This window comes from Anas acuta, chromosome 1, assembly GCF_963932015.1.
Source record: "Anas acuta chromosome 1, bAnaAcu1.1, whole genome shotgun sequence".
Lineage (NCBI taxonomy): Eukaryota > Metazoa > Chordata > Aves > Anseriformes > Anatidae > Anas > Anas acuta.
Genome location: NC_088979.1, coordinates 68,288,090 through 68,310,187, shown reverse-complemented (window position 1 = coordinate 68,310,187; position 22,098 = coordinate 68,288,090). Strand labels below are relative to the sequence as shown.

The window sequence follows — 22,098 nt, the reverse complement described above, 5'->3', positions numbered from 1 at the left end:
CAACATTAAGTAGGCAACTGATGCTTCTAAATACAATTAAAACATTTTTTCTTCTATTTTTTTTTTCCTTGAATAATTCCCATTAAAATTTGGCCTATTTATTTGAGGAGAGTTTTGATAATGAGTTTAAGATAATAACTAATTTTTTAAACCAAGTCCTAACTGCACCTTGGCACCCTTGAAAAAGAAGGACCTGTTGGCTATTTTTATATAAATTGGAGCTTATTTTAGGTTTGCTTGGGAAAGGTTAACACTGACTGATGAGGCAGTGTGGCTGAGTAGTTCTCAAGGCAATCAATTGTAAACTGTCTGAGAATACATCTGAACAACAGGAATTAATATTCCTTCTCTAGGATCAGGATAAACAATCCAGACACATCCTGACTGCTTGTTGAGCTATGACATAGATGCACACATCCCCATCTCCTGCTACTCAGTTTGAAAGACATCAGTGTATGTGCGGGGAGAGAGACATGATATACTGCGCTTTTCATTTCACTGAGCTAAACAAGCCAGTATTTCCTTATTATGACAGGTTTTCTCTTCCCCTGGACTTTTACTGGCCCTTCTCTACATCATTTCCAGTTGAATTTTTTGAGCAAAGATGTCAAGAACTTCATAGCATATTTTAGGTGAAATTTTGACTTATATCTTATGCAATTTCAAACTGCTTCATAATCCTCAGGAAGTTCATGTTTCCTGAAAAGAGAATTTTAAAAAGTAGGAATAAGTGGAATATGTCCTGAACATATGACAGTTGATGAAATTCTAGCCTTTAAAGAAGGCAGTGGCTATTTTCCTGTAGTTTCCGATATTACTTGTATTTGTCATTACTGGAAAGACCAAATGACATTACATTTCACAGTCATTTGAAGAAACATTCCCACAAAGGAAGGTCAGCAAATTCTGAAAACACAAAGTATGTAAAATAAATTATTGTAGTAAAAATAATAATAATAAATTACATACTGATATTTTAAAAATCAATTTTAAGTAAATTAGCTTTCTAGAACTCATGGCTTCAGGTAAAGGTTTTGAAATAGTAGCTCCAAACAGTGACTGAATGTATTTCAGATGGCTTGTGAATGAGCAACAAATTACTTTTTTGAAATGGTAACATTAACTATAAAACAGTAGTTTTTCAAAGCCTAAACAAGGTAGCTGTGTTATGGGAAATAGGAGCAAGTGTGACATGAAAACACTGAATGTTTCTCTCATGCACAGAGCCAGGATTTAAAGCCTGCAAGCCTGCACATACAAATGCATGTGTAATCTATGTATCTGGTAAGAAAGATAAATCCTTTATGTAGCTGTGTTATCAGGGACCCACTTAATGAAGGCATTTGGAATACTTCTGCCATGTCATCTTATTCAATAATGCACACATTAATACTTCTTAGTAAAGGCCTTTTCTAAGCATAAAATAAATCACTCCACTGGGGAACAAGGTCTGAATTCAAACAAAGTCAATTTTTTATTTGTAAATGTGATTCATACACTGTTACATTTAGTTGTATGAGGCAACCAAACAACCATGTTTTTCAGCTCTATCCATTTCTTTCCCTAGGATCAGGGTAGAAGATGCATTTCCCAATATAGCATGAGATGCTTTAATGTGCCGGGCATCCAGCAGCTTCCACTCTGAAGGTGAGCTGCTGGATTTGGGCAATATATAAAAGCTGACTGTATATGAAGCAATTATGTGTGAGATGAAGCTAGGCAAAGACAGAGATGATGCAAAACTAGTTTGTATCCTGTGGTACAAATCGGACATACATGGAGTTTCTGAGTTTAAGATGTGTTCTACTGATGTGTTCTACTTTTTGTTCGTGTTTTATATAATTAACTATATGGTAATTCTGTTTCAGCTAGTAGCTGATAAATGCAATTCCAATTAGAAAAAAAAAAAAACAAAACAAAAAACACTACACAGAAACTTACTCTAATCACCACAGAAACTAACTAATTATGTAGAAAACGTATCTGCTTGCATAAACAGAACAGAATCAAAATTCACTATAGGACACTAAGATGGATGAATAATTACTTTTAGCTTGTTCACTGATTTATACTAGCGTGTAACCTGGTTTAGGTGCATCTTTTTTATCTAGCAGAATTTGAACTGTTTACAGGCTTTGTACCATGTAGAAAATTCTATATTTAATTTGGTTATGAGGTTATGAGCAGAGTCACTTTGTCCATATATCGTGAATAAAATAAGGTAAATCTATGGTGAACAAACAAACAAAAAATCCTAAAATTTAAACTGGTAATAGAATATATCTATGGTTTGAATAGATATTTTAAAGTCAAATGTTGCCTTTGTTGCCACGATCTGTGCTGTGCGTATAAGAGCTCATAACCTAACCAACTGTGTACTTGGTGGGAATAGTGCAAGTTCCTCAGCTGCTTGAGATGATGTTGCTCTTGCAACAGCTGTCAGCGTTCATTTTTTCCTGATCAAATCACCCTAGAAACTAGAAAGTGCCCTCTTTCTACCTCAGCTTTTGTAACCCCAGAGAAAGCAGAGACTTCACAGCACTGCAGTGCAGTGCAGGGTTGCCAGGATCAGGGCAGTCAGGGTTCTGTCAGAAGCAGGGATGTGCAGCCAGGAGCTACTGCTCCCTTGTGCAGCAGCAAGACCCTGCACAGCAGGCGAACAGTGTGGCCTCCCCGGGGGCTGGCAGGTAGCAGCAGGCAGCTGGTGGTAGCTCTTTGCCCCTGGGCAAGGCAGCGAAGTCCAAGAGCTGTGCTGCCACCAGCTGACCCCAAATCAGGGGCTACCCACATAGGAGAGAACAGTAGAGGGGCTGCATGAAGGGCCATGAGGTTGGTGGCCCTAATTTGAGGAAATGGACATGCAGAGTAGTGCCACAGGGGACTTATAGCTAAACTGCTGTCTCATGAAGGAGACCAGAAATCTGTCTATTTGTTGTGCTGTGCTGAAAAAGGAAAATGCAGTTTAGTTGGGGTTTTAGCTAATTAAAAAATCTTTTAAAGTGTAAAGAATGCTCAAATAAAATGTGAATGGTGTTGCAGTTGGAAAATAAGGTCAAGAATATTACCCTTATCAATCAGCATAAATTGGAAAGAACATAGTTCTGGCTTCAAGCTCTCAACTAATTTAAATTTCACATAGACTAAATTTATCTATCATCTTCAGACAATATTTTCACTTTGAATAATGTATCTCTTGTGTTTATTTGCTAACTTCCCAACTATAAAATAGATATTTTAGCTATCTGATTCATTGCCATGTCGTTTGCTTCAAAGGCATTTTACCTCTACTTCACAGAATCCAATTTTTTCATGATCTTATTCATGCTATGCATATACAAGTATCGAAAGGTAATAATTAGACGCATCTGCTTACATTTGCCAGGAGCAGATGTTAGACAAATTAAAATGAACATAACTATCACTCAACATCATTAAAGAAGCAACTCTGTAATAATTTCTGAACTTTGACAGGCGGTTAAATATTCTACATTGGCATATTTATACTATTTGCAAAAACCTCATGTACAAAATTATTTTCATATGCAGTTGAATCAAAAATGAACTGCTTAAGTGTTCCAGGTCACAACTTCTACTTCCGTCCCCCCCTGAAACAGTAAGTCGTCAGCCCTGACAGTGATGCTTATTAACACCATAGGACAGTCACATCAGCTCACAGACAATGCAGCAGAGTCCTAAGTGACTTAACAGCATGCTCTGGGAAGATAAGGATGTAAGAATGGTGTTTTTAAGATAGATCAGAAGTCCATCTTTCTTAGTATTGCATTTTCAACCATGGCCAATGGTGAAGGCTTAAGAAGAGTGTAAAAATAGACTGAATAGTGGTATTTTTTTGATATTCATCCAGTATCAAACTATGAAACAGCTTAGGGGCTTCCCAAGACCTTTGTATATTTCAGGTGACAAGCACTGGGTAAGAGCTGCCCAGTTTAAACATGCATATACACCGTGTATCCTTTCATGTGTTTTGAGCCTAACATCCAGTAATTTCTTTTGCTGCTCTTTTCTTTCTTACAAATGAAGAACTGTCAGCCTCCTCCACATTTTTGTGTGGAGGACTGTAAAAACAACATTTTTACAGATACCTTCCATATAACTCTTAGTTGCTTCTTTTCCATGAACAAAAGTCCTTGTGTGATTATTCTATCTTTACGTTCTGGGCATGTTCCAGGCCTTTCATTATCCTTGCTGCAGTTCTTGGGACCTGGTTATGCTTTGTCCTGTGTGGACCAGATGTAGACCAGAACTACACATGGTATTTAATATATAAGCATACTAATTATGGCATGGTGATTTTCTTTTTTTCTATTTCTTTTCAATACAGTCTCAAATTTATGTTTGCTTATTTTGACTTCACAGAATACTGAACTGATCTCTTCATAAAACTGCTGATTGATATCACAACATTTTTTTTCCAGAGTGGTCTTAGTTAGCTCAGAAGCTATGACTCTTTCTGTATTTAAGATTAATTTTTCTCTATTTGCTTCACTTTCCATCAGCGTTGAATTTTATCTATTTTATCGCAAGGCATCCAGAATGCTGTTGTCCTTCTGCATCTCCTCACACTCACGTCTTTCTTTTTTACTGTTCTGAGAAATGTTGCAGCAAATATAAGCATCTTAATGTGCATTCTCTAGAATCATAGAATCATAGAATATCTGAGCTGGAAGGGACTCACAAGGATCCTCTAGTCCAACTCCTGGGTCCTCAAAGCACCACCCAAAAATTCAGACCAAGTGTCTGAGAGTGGTGTCCAAATGCTTCTTGAACTCTGTCAAGGCTCGGTGCTGTGACCACTGCCCTGGAGAGGCTGTTCCAGAGACCAACCACTTCTCAGTGTAGAACCTTTTCCTGATATCTGTCCTGAACTGCCCCTGACACAGCTTCAAGGTGTTTCTTTGGATCATATAACTGCCACAAGAGAGCAGAGATTGGCGCCTTCCCTTCTGCTCTCCCTCATGAGGAAGCTGTAGATAGAGCATGATGAGGTCTCCCCTCAGTCTTCTCTTCTCCAGGCTGAATAAAGCAAGTGACCTCAGCTGCTCCTCAAATGTCTTGCTCTCCAGACCTTTCACCATCTTTGTAGCCCTACTTTGGACACTCTTTAACAGTTTTATGTCTTTCTTATACTGTGGTGCCCAAAATGGCACACAGTACTCGAGGTGAAGCCACACCAGCACAGGGCAGAGCAGGACAATCCCTTCCCTTGCCTGGTTAGCAGTGCCATGCCTGATGCACCCCAGGATATGGTTGGTCCTCCTGGCTGCCAAGGCACACTGCTGGTTCAGCTTGCTGTTGACCAGCACCCCCAGATCCTTTCCTGCCGGGCTGATCTCCAGCATCTCTATACAGTCTGTACGTGCAGCCAGAGTTGCCCTTTCACAGGTGCAGAATCTGACACTTTGGCTCTTGTTAAACTTCATATTGTTGGTGATTGACCAGCTCTCTGTTTTGTCTAGATCTCTTTGCAAGCCCTCACCATCCTTGATGGAGTCAACAGCTCCACCCAACTTGATATCATTCATGGACTTGCTCAAAAAATCTTTAAGTCCATAATCCAAATAATTTATGAAAACACTGAAGAGGGCTCCTAAAATGGAGTTGTGGGGAACCCCACTAGTGACAGGCTGTCATCCTGATGTAACCCCATTTACAAGAACCCTTTGGACCCAACCCACCATTTACCCATCTTATTATGTTTTTACCTAACTATATGCTGATCATTTTGTCCAAAAGGATACTGTGAGAGACAGTATTGAAGACTTTAATGAAATCCAGAAAGATTACATCAACTGCCCTTGTCCACTCTGTTTATGAGAATGATGACCAGAAAGGAGCCCTGCACAGCCCCCCCATCCAGGTCTGCCAGTGACCTGCTGTTGTGAAAAATGACTGTTAACTTTTGTTGATTGTTTGTTGTGTTTTTTCATGGTAATTAATCCATGACTTTTTTGTTCTATGAAGCTTTCTTTAAGACCATTTGAGGATTTCTCACAAATATTTATGCCCTTAGCAAATCATAGCTTTTGTGTTTTTGTGGGCTTTTTTTTTAATGTTCTTATCATTTTTTTCTAGTTTAGATGTGACTTCATATTTTTGAAGTGCATCTTTTTCCTTCTAATGAAATTATTTATCCAAAATTTCAACCATTCTTTGTTTATTTGTTACTTAACAGTTATTTTTGATATACAGAAGCTCATGTTATGATGACTGTAAACAATCTTTTCTCCAATTTGGAGCCAAGTTTACTCATGCTTGTACATTTTACTTTTTGAAATTAAATAGTACTCTCATGAAATTTTAGACTTCCCATAGTTTTAAAAGATAACTTCCTAATTCCAATGGGATTATATAGGAAGTGATCTGTAGCAGCATTTTGACCCATGACTTATGCATTGCTCACAACTATGTCAAGAGTGTCTTGTCTTGTTTCAGGTTTCACCAAAAGCTTCTTCATGAATCAGTCATTTATGGTGTCATTTAGTCTCTGTATCACACCCCAACCTGACATTTTTCCAGTCTATGTGGGGGTGATTAAAGTTTCTAATTACTAATTTTTTTATTTTATTTTATTTTATTTTGCAGCCTCTTAGATCTATCTTGGCACCTCACTGACACCATTGTCATCCTGATTAGGCAGTGGCAATTTATTTCTCATACTTACATGGGCCTGGTTTCTTAATCCATAGAGACTGTGTGTAACATTCAATACAGTTAACTATCTGATGCAAAGCTTTCTTTAATAGTACATCCTTCTTTTTTTTGCCTATGTGGTTTCTTTTGTGTTACAGGTTTCCACTGACTGCTTGCCTTCTATCAAGTCTGTGATGTTTGTGTTAGGTCAATATTCTCACTTCAAACTAGGTATCCTACTTCCTTCATCTTATTTTCAAACTTCTAGCATTTTAATAGCAGCATGTATGCATTTGATCTGGTTGCTTATTTTTCTATGCTAGTATTTTTGAGAGTAGAATTAGCTTAACTTGTGTCCTACATGCATTTTACCACCTTAACCTCTTTCTCAAGGATATACATATTTTATAATTTTACCTCTCTATGATTCATCACCCAAGGCCAGATATTCTTCTGCATTTTTTTTCCTTTCTAATCATCATAATTCAGCTCCCTTCTTTAGTAACCTTTCTATTGTTTAGTGTCAGCAGCTTTACCTGAACCCTGTTTATATACAGACTTTGTTCTAAAAGTTTATCTGGTTCCTGATGGGTCTACATGTAAACCTTTCACCCCTATGCTATTACCTGAAAGACTGATTCTGCTGTCAGCATGAAAAAGCACTGCTGAAACAAGAGCAGAGGTAGATGATGGAGGATATAATTTTTATATTTGAGGAGGCTATCTGATTATCATAACTGACATGTTCTGCAGAATACTAATCTCTGGCTGAAAACAATGTCATATAATGTACCTTGCTAATGCTCCTTCCCCCAGCCACATTTTGGTCACCCAAAGGCCTAGTGGGGAAAATGATTTCTGGCCTCATAAATGTGCTTTGCTGTGTCTGAGGTGTCTGAGGTATCTGTGAGGTATCTGACAATGGCAGATGAATTACGTAGGTAATCAAACAGTGATTATGGGCTGTACCTGTGGTAGGAAGAATCCAGTTCTTTAGATAACTGGCCTGCATCTGTAACTGGCCTCCTTTTGAATTTGAAGAGCACCACTGAAATCAGCATCTCCACCTAGCACAGCTGTATACAAGTAATTTTGCTGCAGAAGAGGTGTTACCACACTGCACTAGCATAACACCACACAGCATAACTGTCTGGTGAGGAAAGGGATATTAAGGGAGATATACAGACTCAGTTTTAAGTTCTCAATCATTTTACCAGATTTCCTACGAAATAAAAATACTCACCTTCTGTCCCTCCAATTAGTACCATTTTAGGAGGAATATTGCAGTACACAACTAGCCCTTTCTACATTCAGTTATTTAAAGTCTGTAAACATACTGCAGAATACATTTACAACTTTTCGTCTGTGCAGGAATCCTGTGTGGCACATATGTGCTGATGTCAGAAAGTAGCCCAAAAGATAGCAAAAAGTATTTTTACTATAGATGGTTGAAGAGGAAAGTAACTAACATATAATCCACAGCAGAATCAGTTTTACTCAATGTATTTAAAGTAGATACAAACCCCTGAGAGTGTCAGCTGTCATCAAAGAATGCTATTTAAAAAACAAACAAACAAACAAACAAAAAAACCTTTAAACCTACAAGTTGGAAGATTTGTCATTAATTATCTGTTTCATGTTGGTCATTTAGACTATCCTGTTTGTGGCTTAAGAAGTTGAGCAACGCTGCAGTTCAAAACCCTCCTCACTTTTATTTCTGTGGTGATATATCTTTTCTTCCTAATTACAAAATCTATTAGCAGATTTTTGCAGAGTGTTCAGGTCACATGAAGGAGGCGAGACATCCCCCTCAACAAGCCATTTTCCTTTAAACTTAACTCAGCCTAATTTTTTAAAGGGCATTGGCAGGGGACACTCTCTTTTCCACTACTTTCACAAGCCTCAGTATGACAAGAAGTTTGTGTGTGGGTTGAATATCATGTATATTTGAAGTATTTCTTTTTGCATGCAGCATTTGGCTTTTTTTTACTCATTTATTTTGCTTTTTACCAAGTTACATGAGCATAGCTGTCACGTGATCAGTTTATCCTACCCACAGTAATGAGTTTTTAGCAAAAGCATTGTTTTCCTTTTGACTTACCATGCATCCCAATTTTGTTACTGCGGGATATAAAATTGGATTTAACATTGCCGATAGGGTGAAAGCATGAAGTAAGAGAAGCTGCAATATAAGTAACTTGTCTGAAGGAAAGGAAATCGGCTGAGCAGTGAATTTAACTGATCATCTTTCCCACTCTCTTCCACTGCAGAGATATTTATTCTGGTTTATTTCCTTGCTCAAAAAGGAACACATAATATCTGGATCCCAGTGAACGTGCCATTTACACATAAAGAGGCACAGTTACACCCTGTCATGATATAGGGAAGCCTCAGGGTAAGCTCTGGCAGCCAGGGCTTGTCCCAGCGCCTCACCAGGAGCAGGCAACCAGGGGCACCATGGCAGCCCCATCCCTAGCACTGGGCAGCCCCAGGGGATGAGGATGATCTAAGGCTGGGCCCACAGGTGGGGGCCATGTCTGGGCAGGGATATGGGGAGTTGGAGCCTGGCCCTGCTGTTGCCTCACTGTGTCAGGATGGCCCCAGGGTGATGCAGGGGCCTAGGCCTGGGCCTTGACAGGATGGTGGCAGCCAGGTCTGTAAGTACCCTCCAGGCCTGGAACACTCAGACTTCATGGGCTACAATATTGAAAAGTACACAGAGAATGTTTCAAGTTATGTATTTTAAAAGCATTTGATGTCCAATATGTTCCCACTCGCTTTCTCAGATGGCATTTTGTTCATACTGCCATTCTCAAACAGGATTTCCTTTAGGAGTGTTTGGTGGTTCAAATAATCACAGACAACAAGTAGGAATTTGGGCATCAGCCTTGATGCTCTAGTGCCAATGAGATTGGCTGGTTCCCAAAGTCAGCAAAATAAATAGATTGGGAGGTGAGACAATTTTAAAAGTTTTCCTCACACCAGAGTAAATATTCCTTTTTTCAACCAAAAAGTGTAAATGGCAGCAGACACGTATTTCAGCTTTCATTTAAGGGCATGTTTTCCTTAGCCCTCTGTTGCTAAATATAGTTTTGTGTTATTTGTTAACTCTGGTGTGATTAAAAAAATATCATACAAGTTCTAAAGTGTCTTTTAAAAAAGTCTTTTGATGATTTTATAGTGACAAAAAGACTGTAGAATTTTAATCTGAAATATGGCTTTTACTGAAAATTGTTTTGGATGGTTTTGATGTTCAGTGAGAGCAAATAAGAATGTCATGGAGCTACGTATTTATGGTCACGGTATTTAGAAGCCATTTGTGTATGCACAGTTCTTAGTACTTCCATCACTGCTGTCCTGGTACACCTTGTAGACACTGAAGGGATTATGCATACAGTAGACTAAGAAATAGGAAGTATTGAACAAATACAACAAGTAAGATCAACTTAAAGAACTTTGAGGCTTTTTTTTCTTCCAGATTTTTACCGATAATTCAAGTAATGCCAAAGAGAGTTATAACTTGACGTATTTCTGGAAAGAATGATGCAGAAGTGTGAGAAATCCTTTGTTCTCTAAAATGGGTACCTACTAGACCTGAAAATTTTATCTCAAATATCTCATAATAGACAAAACATCCCATAGCTTTAAGATTTTAGGGCACTAGCTCATTTCTCCAACTCACTGGTGGCACATCCCGTGACTGTGTAGGAGGCACACTCCATTAGCTGTCAGTTCCCATCTCTCTAAGGTCAGCTGCTTCAGTCGTGGGAACTAGCTGACAGCTGATAAAGGTTGATTTTTTTCTTCCCTGTTAGGCTGTTAGCAGGATTTCAATTAGTGCAATTAAACGTACCTGTTTTCTTGAGGTCCTGTCAGCTCCAAAATAAATAAATTTGTGCTGCATGCAGCAGGTTCATTGTTTCACTGAGCCTAGTGTTTCTTTTTTTTCTGATAAGTGTTTTTGTAAAGCATAGCTGGTGTTGGTTTTTTTTTTAATTATTATTATTTTTATTTAATTAATCTCTTTTAGGGTTGTCTTTTAGCATAGCAACTAAATATTTGAAATTTCTATTTATCCTCCTTTTTAAAGTGTTGTAGTAGGCCTCCGTTGGATATTGAATTTTATGCTTCATCTGTCTATTATAAAGTAGATGTTGATTGCAAATTTACCACACAATTTTGGGCAGATCTTGAGGGGTATAGCAAAGGACCATAGTTTCTTTTAGCTAGCTTTCTGCCACCAGATCAGAGGGTATTATAACCTTGATGTGTAAAAGTGTATGCTAGTTTTCCTTTGATCAGTCCTTTGAGAATAGAAACTCCTGATTACTGTGGCATTGTAATGCCCATGATACTCTTAATCAAAGAAGGAACATTCAAGTATTGTCTCCTTACCTGTTAGGAATTAAATAGCTGAGACTGGTTTCTTGTCCTGACTTATGTCTTCAGACTGAAATATTTGCAGAAACTTTATGTTTGGATGAGAGAACACCCCAAATCCATGGTAGCTTGAATTTGTTGTGGGCAGAGGAATATGTAAAAAGAAAAGCCAACATCTATCTTTTGACAAGTAAGATCCCATGGCCATGGCAGTGCATGGTTGGCCATGGCCATTGCCAACAGGGCAGTGCCTGCTGACGGCTGCCCAACTACTCCCTCTGTTCCTGCTCCAAAACTTCTCTGGCAGTGACCACCATGGCTCCCCGAAAAGCTGGGGACCAGGCTGCTTTAGCCAGTTGCTATGTCAACCATGCTCCCTCTGCGTGCAGAAAGCCTGGCACTGGTTGGTATGGCAACCCTCCTCGGAGCACAGAGAGATGCTCAGCGGGGGACAGGCACTTTGGAGAAGGCACCCTGGTTGCGGTGGAGATGAAAACTCTCGTGCCAAAGAGTATGAGAAGAGGGCAGGAAAGACACAGGCTATCATATGTTCATTTGGAAAAGTTTATTTTGCAGTATCAAATGGGTTCTTAGAGGCTAAATATCTCCTTATGCCTATTTATAACTCCATGTGTTTCAGTAGAAGAGGGAAAAAAAATCATGGTAATTTGCTACAAAAGATATCAAGACAACATGGATACATGGATACACTGAAATTAGTGTAATTAAGATACTTGAGAATTACATTTTCTTAACAGAATAATATTTTAGCACTTGACAGAGAAAACATGGTGTGTTTTCAACCTGTCATTTTGTAGGTGTCAGAGAGAAGCCTGAATGAACATTTTATAGGTGAGACGAACCTTTAATATAACAGCAGGTAGACCAAGAAATGTTGGAGAATGATGTTTTGGTGAGGTAGAGTACATGTGTGCTTGTGTCTGTGTGTGTGCATACATCTCCTTCACTCAGGCTGCTTGTGAACTTTCTAACACCAGTTTCAATGCGAGGTTCTGAACAGGCAGTTTTCTTGTGAAAGACTTTGCAGAACAATGGGATTTGGAGACCTTTTTCCATTCACTGCCAACTAAAAAAGTAATATATAGTTTAGATGCATTGGGAAAAATCACACTGTCAACCAGTAAAATATAATAGATAATGTTTTTCTATAATGTGAAAGTTATTGAGCATTTTAGAACGTTTTGAATTTTGAGAAAAAAATGTTTAAGTAATTATCTCAGGCACCTGAATATATTGCTGGTAAATTCTAACTTCTTAAAGTTAGTCTTTCTGAATATGTTTTTATTAAATTATTTTTTAAATTAACTATAGCTATGAATTAATGTGTTCATGAATCTATTTCTCAGGTCTTTTCTGTGTATAGTATGGGAGCAGATTTACAGCTGTGTTGTCATGCATAAGATTCATGAGTTTGGCTTTGCAACTCACTTTGGGCTTATTGGGAAGGATGCAACTCAATCACCGATGGTTCAAGAATAGCTCTTCATACTACAGCAGGCAATTTTTGAAATTATATGAAAGGGAAAGAAAGGGACCTTTTAATTATATAGAGACTAAGGCATGGATTATCATACATCTTTTTATCCACTGAGTAAGTATTTACTTTTTGAACACAGTTAGCATGTATAATATTTGTGAGTGTATAATTCTTGCTTAAGATGTTTTGAAATCACAGATAATACACACAAAAAGGACAGATATATTATGAACTAATTAAGTTGCATTATAAACCTCTTTACCGTTGTATCTAAATTCTTTCTCAAGTATTATCTGCTACTTGAGTGGTTTGTTTGTTTGTTTCAAATATGATTTATGGAGGTCTTTGCAGCTGATGAAATTGTTCACTGCTCTGTATAACAGTTAGAATTTCCTAAAGCTGGCAGATCTGTGTCCTCTTTGACAGATAACAGCACCTAATGCTGAAGCTGCAGTGGGATTAATCTCTTCTGGCTTTAGACACCTACCCTCTTGACCGCTATATCAGGGCTAGTCACCATAAGCTACCCTGGAGGAAGGTGGCCCTAAATAAGCTTTTCAGGCTACTTACCTAGGGGCAAAAATTCATTTTACCTAAAAGATACTTAGTGTGTTTTTTTTGAATCCACATTTTAGCATTTTCTTCTGGAGTGCAGAAAAGGAGAAATAATTTTCCCTTATAGGTACAAAGCCTAGCAAATTAGCTACTCAAAGAATGAATGCTGACATCTTCATAGGTTTTAATAAACGTAGTTTCCAGTACTAACTTTGGTAGAACTGCCCAAAAGAACTGACTTTCCCCACTCATTCTATTATTGCTTGCACTACCAAGCAGTTTCTCTGCCATTCTTATATGCTTGATCCCCCTTCCCTTCCCTTCCCTTCCCTTCCCTTCCCTTCCCTTCCCTTCCCTTCCCTTCCCTTCCCTTCCCTTCCCTTCCCTTCCCTTCCCTTCCCTTCCCTTCCCTTCCCTTCCCTTCCCTTCCCTTCCCTTCCCTTCCCTTCCCTTCCCTTCCCTTCCCTTCCCTTCCCTTCCCTTCCCTTCCCTTCCCTTCCCTTCCCTTCCCTTCCCTTCCCTTCCCTTCCCTTCCCTTCCCTTCCCTCCAAATAAGTGTGATGGTAAATAGCCATGGTTTGTATTCATTCTTTCTATCCTATCATCTTCAGAGCAGGTCAGTTGGCAAAAGACCACAAATGTACAGTGATCCGTCAAAGTGTATGGAGGCACGCAGCCTTTCTTGGGTAGTCTGTGTCTGTTGTTTGAAGTCCAGAGAGTAGGATGAGGCAGACATAGGATAGTAGACTGGCATTGCAGAAGATACTTCTTAAGCATTTTCCTTAGTAGATAGCCAGTGAAGAACTGCTATTGAACGGATATTTTGCATGTGATATTGTATGATTTTTAAACAACTAGTTGAAGTATTGTTACTTTCAATGCATGAAAATGTAGTCGTGTACATTAGCAGATGCATAGATACCTGCTTTTAAGTTGAGATGAAATAAGAAGTGAAGGTTAATTGAGGAAGTGCTAATAAAATGCGTACCTCAGAGGCAGTATTCTGTTTTTCTTTCAGCCAAGATGCTGGAAGTTCTTGCAGTTTGCTGGATGTTGCTGGATTTGTGTGCAGTTTGTAAGCTCCTTTCTCTGTTGTTCCCTACCACAGTAATTTTAGTTAAATAAATAGATAAAATGACAAAATATTACTGCTAGTATTGTTACACATATTTTACATATCTAGTTAATTACTCCATTCATTAGCTGTTAGCATGTATTTTATTTCAAGCCCAAGGAAAAAGGAACTCGCCTAAAATTCTGGGATGTTCAGATGTACTGCTTCAGTTATATTTTAGTGCTATCTGGCTCTGCTTCTTTCAATACTATACATTGCCACCCCATTTCTTTATTTCCGCCTGGCATTGTTTTGTCTGTATATTGTGCATTTATACTTAGTGAGCTTTGGTTGGTATACTGCACATGTGTCTACGGCTTTTAGAATCCCCAGTTTCTTGACATTGATGTGCAAAGCATTATAAAAGCCAAGCACACAGCAAATTTTAAAATGTTAATAGAAACAGGCTTTAATTAAGCCGTAACAGAACTGGTGGAGGATGTTCACTCTAACGCATCAGTGTCAAAAGCCGTTTGCACGGAACAGGAGGAGAGATGCGCTCCTCCCAATGGGAGCGAGGCAGGTGCGCATGTACCTCCCTCACTGATGAGCAGTGACGAGGAGTCCCACCGAAGGAAGCTTCTGAGAGAAACACTGGAGCATGTTTTCCTGAGCAGTCATGTCAGATTTGAGTTTCCAAAGACGAGTTTCCACTCAGGCAGTTCCACACAGGCTCCTTTCTCCCATCGCTGGGTCCTCTTGTTTTCAAAGGTCTCTTATTAGTTTCCTAAAATGGGAACAGCTTGCCCTTGATAACTGTAATGATTTATTTGGTAAGCAATTAAAATTGATTTCTTAAAGCTATAGCAGCTACCTTGTTAGAATGAATCACTGAATAAAAAACGAAAAGGCTCTGAGTATGAAAGGCTATCTAGAGTTAAATTTGATTTCAGTAAGAGGCTTTTGGGGTTGAGGGAAGCAGAGCAAGATCAGTGCCTGAAACTGGGTTGTCTCCACATGAGACCCATTACAAGAATGGACCATTCCCAACAGTTGTACTTAGAAACCCTGAACATCCTTTTCCCAAACAAGCAGCAAGCCTGAGGGCTTTTGTATCTCCAGCTTGTAGAACCAGATGCAAATGCAGGTATCCTGTGGCTTGCACACCTGCTGCTAAATATTTAAATGTGTTTGGAGATCACATAAATTTCTCAGTGTTTTGTGAAGAGTTTCATGAATAGTTTTATTGTTTAAAGCATTTCTGTAAATTGAAAATCAGAGTTTTAATGGCCTGTACTTAGTCTCTTTTTTTTTTTAAATGTTAAATACAGCAATATTATTAGACCTGAAAGCAATGTTTTATTTGACTTTAAACATTTATTTCCATATACAATAAAGTATTATTTTTCAGTTGATTTCTTCTTTTATTTTCTGCATAAAAATAGGCTTCCTAAAAATTGAAGTGTTCTTCCACACTTTGAAAGTTATGAGAGAAAGAAAACATAAAGGTTTTTCTTTTCAAAAAAGAAATTTTGCTATTTCATCTGATTTTCTTTTCAGTTTTGCTGGCACTTAACTTTGAAATGTTCCCATACAGTTTTATATATTTGTATAATAGCATGAAGCTAACAAATGAGGCATATTATCTAAGGCTTCTAGAGTGTTTCAATGCAGTGTTATTATGACATGACCAACGCAAGTTAACAAATTCCATAATGAAAGGAAGATTTTCAAAACATATATTTTAGGTGTCTATATTCATATTTAGGATCTCAAGTTAACAATCACAGTTTTTCACAGCTGCTATAGATCTTTACCGGCAAAATTATGAAAACGAAACATTGACATTAGTATGTGTTATATGTAGCCTGTTGATGAGAAAATCTTTGTTACTGCGAGATGTGTTCTCATGCAGACACATGTATAAGTGATGTTTTAGCAGCTTATTTTTCAGATATGACTTAGAACATTGCTTTAAAACACTTCCCATGTTTTTCAGTTCCGCTATCAGTTTTGAAAATATTTACAGTATTTACCTATGCTGTTGTTTATTATTCCACAGACATCATAATTTCAGGTAATTTTCAGAAGGATTACATGAAAGAAAAGGAGGACAAAAGATACCAATAATAGTTGTATTTCTTAAGTTTTTTTTTTTTTTTTTAATTACTAACAGAAAATTAAGCTAATGACAGGAAAAAAAATATTTTTCTAGTTATGGCAAGTATGATTGACTGTTGTACTTCTATTTTTTCTCACCAGGATTACACTTTGACTATGTATTTTCAACAGTACTGGAGAGACAAGAGACTGGCATATGCTGGCATACCTCTCAACCTCACACTTGATAATCGAGTGGCAGATCAACTCTGGGTGCCTGACACTTACTTCTTAAATGACAAGAAATCATTTGTGCATGGCGTTACTGTGAAGAATCGAATGATTCGCCTTCATCCAGATGGAACGGTGCTTTATGGCCTCAGGTCTGTACTTTCATGATGAAGATTTCATAGCTATTGTTATGTATTGTTGATATTTGTTTCCTGGTACAAGGTTATTACAAACAGTGTGCAGCATATTATGTAACCTTCCCTGCAACTCTGAAGGATGCCCGTAGAAAATAAATGACACAGTAAATGTTTCTTAATTTTGCCAGAAGCATCTTCAGTCAGGTTTTATCTGTTTATGTAGAGTCACCATATCTGGAAAGCCCAGTGGCTATAGGAAGCAGAAAGGCAAGCATTAATTGTAAACCTGAAAATTTTGTTTGAAATACAGGCAGTAAGATTGAACGTGGGCACATATGTTGCCTCTTGACATGACTTCAGTCTATAAAGAAAAAGAAAACCACAGACAGTCCTGGTTACTTGGAGTCAGCCACTGTTAGGACCATGAGTCTGTGTACATTGAGTGATTTTTTCAAACAGGGATCAACACTTCAATGTTTTACATTTCAAACAAAGCTACAAAGTGGCCTTGCGCTGACCTGTGCTATACCTGTTTTAGGATTGGCCTGTGTTTTCTTTGTTTTTGATTGTAGCTTTTAAGGTTAGTAATGCAGAAAAATCCCTCCCTTAAGACATATAATTACACAAGCAAAAACTTACTGAAAGGCTTGGTAGTATCAAAAAGTTCCTTTATTTGGACAGGTTATTCTGTATGGTACAGTGATTTAAACTATCCCAGCAAAACAAGTCTTTGCCAATGTAAACTTCATTTCCATCATAGGAAATTTTTTGTGTTTTTAATTACAGGATAGAGTCCCTAGTTTAAAAATGAATGAGATCTGAAATGTGGTACAGATGGATTAGACTTATAATGTTATTTTACCTGCTTTTGTTTTTTATTAACAGGTGAACTTTTGATCTGAGATGAGTCTTGGTCCATTACCTCTTTAACTCCTGTTAGATATCATGTATGGGCTATAGCTGGATGAATCTTTTTAGACAAAATAAAAACGGACTCAGCCTGTTAAGAAGTTTCAAGTAAACGGGATGTTCAAAAAAACATTCAGAATTAATTTAAGCAAAAGCAGGCTTTCATGTTGCATAATTTGTACCCAATATTGAACACTGCAGGTTTAGGATTCTTTCCACAAGTAGTTAAATATAAAAAAAACGATGTTGTTGTTTCCTGTACTCTAAAGAACCATCCCCAACAGCAATGTAATAGAAAAGTGATGGAGATTAGAACTCTTGTGATCATAATAATGAATAAAAATCTCTCTGCCACACTCTAAAAATATTTGGAGTCATTCAGGTGAGGATTATCTGTCATAAAATACCCTATTTGAATAACTTATCTTCCTCTTCTGTAGAATGAAAATGTCCACAAGCAGATTTCATTTCACTTGATAGTATTCACTTGGCAGGAATTGCACCAGTAGCTCATGTATATCAGCCTTCTTTCCTTTCCCTTTCCTCTGAAAACATTTGATATTCATGGTCAGATTTTGCTGTGTGTGAAATAGCTAAGTTACTTAACGAAAATTATTGTCCAAAATTAAATTTTGGCAACATATAAGGCACTGTGATCAGAGGGAAGAAAATGTCTAACCTTTATCTCTTTTGATCTAAGGACTTCAGCTTAGTGTTGCTCTGCCACTGGCCTAACTTCTTGTATTGTGGTTTGGGAGCATCCTGGTGGCCTCAGTCTCAAGCTGCTGTCTGGAGACAATGATTCATCCTGTGGGCTGAGACCAGAACTTGGAATTTTATGTGCCACAAAACGCAAGGTTGCTGAGAATAATAGGGGAAATTTGGAGTGTTGCAACCAATTATAGGATATCTATGGAGCAAAGCAGTTTCTCAAAAATATATAACAAAACTGATCTACAGGCCACACTGGTTCTGTGTTTTCTTCTGAACAATTAATTTATCTTACTTCTGAAGTACTTGACCTTCAGTTATCCAACTTTCATCTCTGTTCAGAGAAAGCAGTTTGCTACTGCAGTAGAGTCCATGGGGGAATGGAACTGTAGCTTTTTGAAGTTCAACTCATTTCTGGGGAACTTTTTTTCTCTGGGTATCATACTAACTTTGTCCCACCTTATTCAGAACAATATGCAAACATAAGATTATACAACAGTTTCTTCCATAATACACCAAAACAGAAATAAAGCACTATAGAATGACTGGAGATCAAAAGTAGTCTTTCCAACTGCTTGTATACTTCACGTATATCGACTTCTTGTTTTCAGGGAGTGCAATGTTAAATGTTATAAATAGAGTGGAGGAATGTATTTATTTCATCTGGAAGGACTCAAGTAGTTATCACCCATGTGATATGTGCATGATTGATGTTTGCAAGGTAAAAAGGTTAATTGTGATTGGTCAGACAATGCAAATAGATTTACTTATGTTCTTTTTTTGGAGGAATGTATTTCAAGTCAAGATGAAAAGAAGATCAAATTAGCCATCAGGACTGTAACCCAGTCCCATAAAAAGTATTTATATTACCTAGACTGATTTATATTGTAAATTTTGGGGGTACAGAGGACATTCTGTCAGTAGAACATTCTTCTCCCAGTGTAGTGTGGATGGGGTCCCTGCACAATATATCAGTATAATTGAAGGTGATCAGTCCAGTAATAAAGCAGCAGGGAAAGATAAGAGAAACTATATCCAGAGGACAGATAACTGGAATAGGGAACTCTAATCAATTTAAAATATTTCTTTTATTTATCGCTTTGATGCAAAATGTACATGTATCTGTGCACAACTTTATCTTTCTCTGGCTTGTAATTGTTTCTCTGTCACTGCTGTGATGATGACTTCTTGAAACCTCATTGTCCCACTGTGTCAGGCAGCATCCCATCCCATAAAAAATAAAACTGTTCTTCTTGGTAGCATGCACAAGCTTGAGCAATTAACATTTGCTTTTGGTGAACATTTGTGCAATTTAAATTTGGTTGCTTAAAAGTTCATTCAGAAGGGACCTCTGAGCACTCAACTTACTTTGCATAAATGTGGTAAATCTCTTTCTGTCTATATCTAGCTGTATCTTTTTTGTTTGTTTGTTTATTTGTATGGATTTTACTGGATATTTATGACATTAAAAACTTACGTTTTGTTGTAGCATATAAAGGTACTTGAGCAAGAACATGCAGTTTCTTGTATAGGCCCAGAGCATCTCCCAGCAGGAAGCTGGAGATGGATTGACCTGAAATATTCTCCTGTTATACAATACTTGGTACCTTAAAGCTTGTGGGACTTATATAAAGGTGTTCAGAGAGTGCCTAGAGTGTGCATCAGTGACAGATCATGCTATAGGTGTGTCTGGGACAAAAATCCAGAGTGTGCCTTTCCTCCTGTCTACTGGTAGGAACACAAATGAGAAAAATATGCTGAGTAACAGATCCTTGAGCTTTTTCCTCTCCTGACCCATTCATTGCCATTGTGCTCATACACAACTGTCTCTCCCTGTGCAAATAAATTAGAATATTTTTTTGCAAAAGCGCCTTTGACAGTCATAGAACTTCTGTTGTCCTATGAGATAGTTGTAACGGATATTACAACTGCCTTACCTTGGATTTTATGTGAAGTTATTCACTTAAATAAACCGTTTGCTAAGGATAAGCATTCTTTCCTTCATTTTCTTGGAGAATCAGTTAAGGCATACATAATGAAAACAGGTGGTTTTTTTTGTTGTTGTTGTTTTTTAGTGTGTAAGAGTTGAGGAAAACCACCTACTTCTCTTCCCTTGAAATTCTACCCTTGAATTTTAAACTAGTATACCAAATTCATGTAAAAATGCATAGTATAAAAATGCAGGATCATCAGTAATGAAATGGTTTGCAAATTCATCATTAGTGTGCTAGATTGCCTGCACTGGAAATAAAAAATAAAAATAAAAATAAAAAGCAAAAATATATCGTTGGGGGAAAGTTTAGAATTCAATATGGTACTTCATTACAAAATCCCTTTTAATTTACTTTCGAAAACTAGAGAAATAAACTCAACTTTAAAACAAATCATTTTGCTGGACTTGCAACAGTTTTTCAACATTTCATTTTCTTTCCTCCATCTGCCACAGAACAGTAATTCACACAGCTCTAATAATTCTGACATCTGTAGCAGACTTTTATCACTTCATATTTTCTAATATAAAGTCATATTCTTTAATTTCAGCAAAGGTTTTTGTAATATTTGCATATGCAGATAGGTCAAGTCACAAAGGGACTTCTTGTGTAAGTGTAAGTCACAGTGAGTTCTGTTGAAGTCAGTGTAGCTGCTGCTCAGTGTAAAAGTATGGACCAGATTCTCAATTACAAAAAAAAAAAAAAAAAAAAAGAAACAGGATTACTGGCTTTATAGGCTTTATAGTAATTCTATATCATGTTTGTGTTTCAGAATCACAACCACTGCAGCTTGTATGATGGACTTGAGAAGATACCCACTAGATGAACAGAACTGTACTCTGGAAATTGAAAGCTGTATGTATATGAGAAGATGAATGTAATACCTAGTTCAGATGCAGGGTGGTTTTCCTTTTGTACAACTGTAGAATATTTACACTGGAGACTGTAACCACTATATGAATCACATAATTATCACCCATTAGATCTTTCGTTTGCTTATTTGACCTTCTTTAATACATAAAGTGTCATCCATTTCTACATGGATAGATCTCTCCTAGGAAAACAGTTTTAGGACAGAATGAAGCTGTTACTCGTTCTAGCCTGAGTTAGCAGGGGCAGTGACTGGATGCTTATCTTCAACACAAGAATGAATGTTCATATTTTAATCAGATTAAATTTAAAGAGGGCAAACACTATGATATCATCTTCTTTCAGTGTGCTTTTTTATGCACAGATGGTCTTGCTGCAGGACCCCCTGGGCTCTCAGATCAGCCCCATTTGTGGTTTGTAGTTCTGTTCCATGAAAAAACAGATTTTCTCTTCCACCTAGTCATGTTCTAGGACTGCAATATTCAGATGTATATTTCTGCTTCAAGAGCTCCTACTCCATTTCTGCTACTGGCTGGAGATTGTGTGCTAATACTCTATAATCAGCTGGAGTCCTCCACTGCAGAAGCTAACGTGACTCACACTCTTCAGTGTGAGTGGAAAAGATCTGCCCTAACTATGTTTGTCTGTATTTATAGAATAATCCACATTTTTCTGATGATTATTGGTGTCAATATACACTTCGTATCAGTGCTAGATGTGTTGAATGTCTTAAATCAGACTAATATATGATTTTGCAGGTAGCAGTCTGTAATCTCTGAAATTGGTAATGGGTGGCAATTTCTATCTCGTAGGGGCTGTAGTCCTAGTATGAATTTAATGGGGATGATACAAAAAAAAAAACAAACAAAACAAAACCAATAGTGTTGTGTCTCAAATTCCTGTGTAGACTGTAATGGAGCAACTCTTCAGGAGAGCTTCTAATAGGCATACAGAACAAAAATTCATACACCACTCCAGCTGTTCTTATTCTTCTCATTGCCACAAATGACA

The 22,098-nt window shown here is 37.6% G+C and overlaps 1 protein-coding gene across 3 annotated transcripts in view; it reads left to right on the top strand.

The window, feature by feature from the left end:
- Positions 1-22,098, top strand: part of GABRB3 (gamma-aminobutyric acid type A receptor subunit beta3) — a 115,325-nt gene that overhangs the window by 65,223 nt on the left and 28,004 nt on the right. For all 3 annotated transcript variants that reach the window (XM_068681298.1, XM_068681307.1, XM_068681289.1), the window contains exons 4-5: positions 16,401-16,621; positions 20,990-21,072. In XM_068681298.1, coding sequence (XP_068537399.1) covers positions 16,401-16,621; positions 20,990-21,072 — 304 coding nt within the window. The remainder of the gene's footprint in view (positions 1-16,400; positions 16,622-20,989; positions 21,073-22,098) is intronic.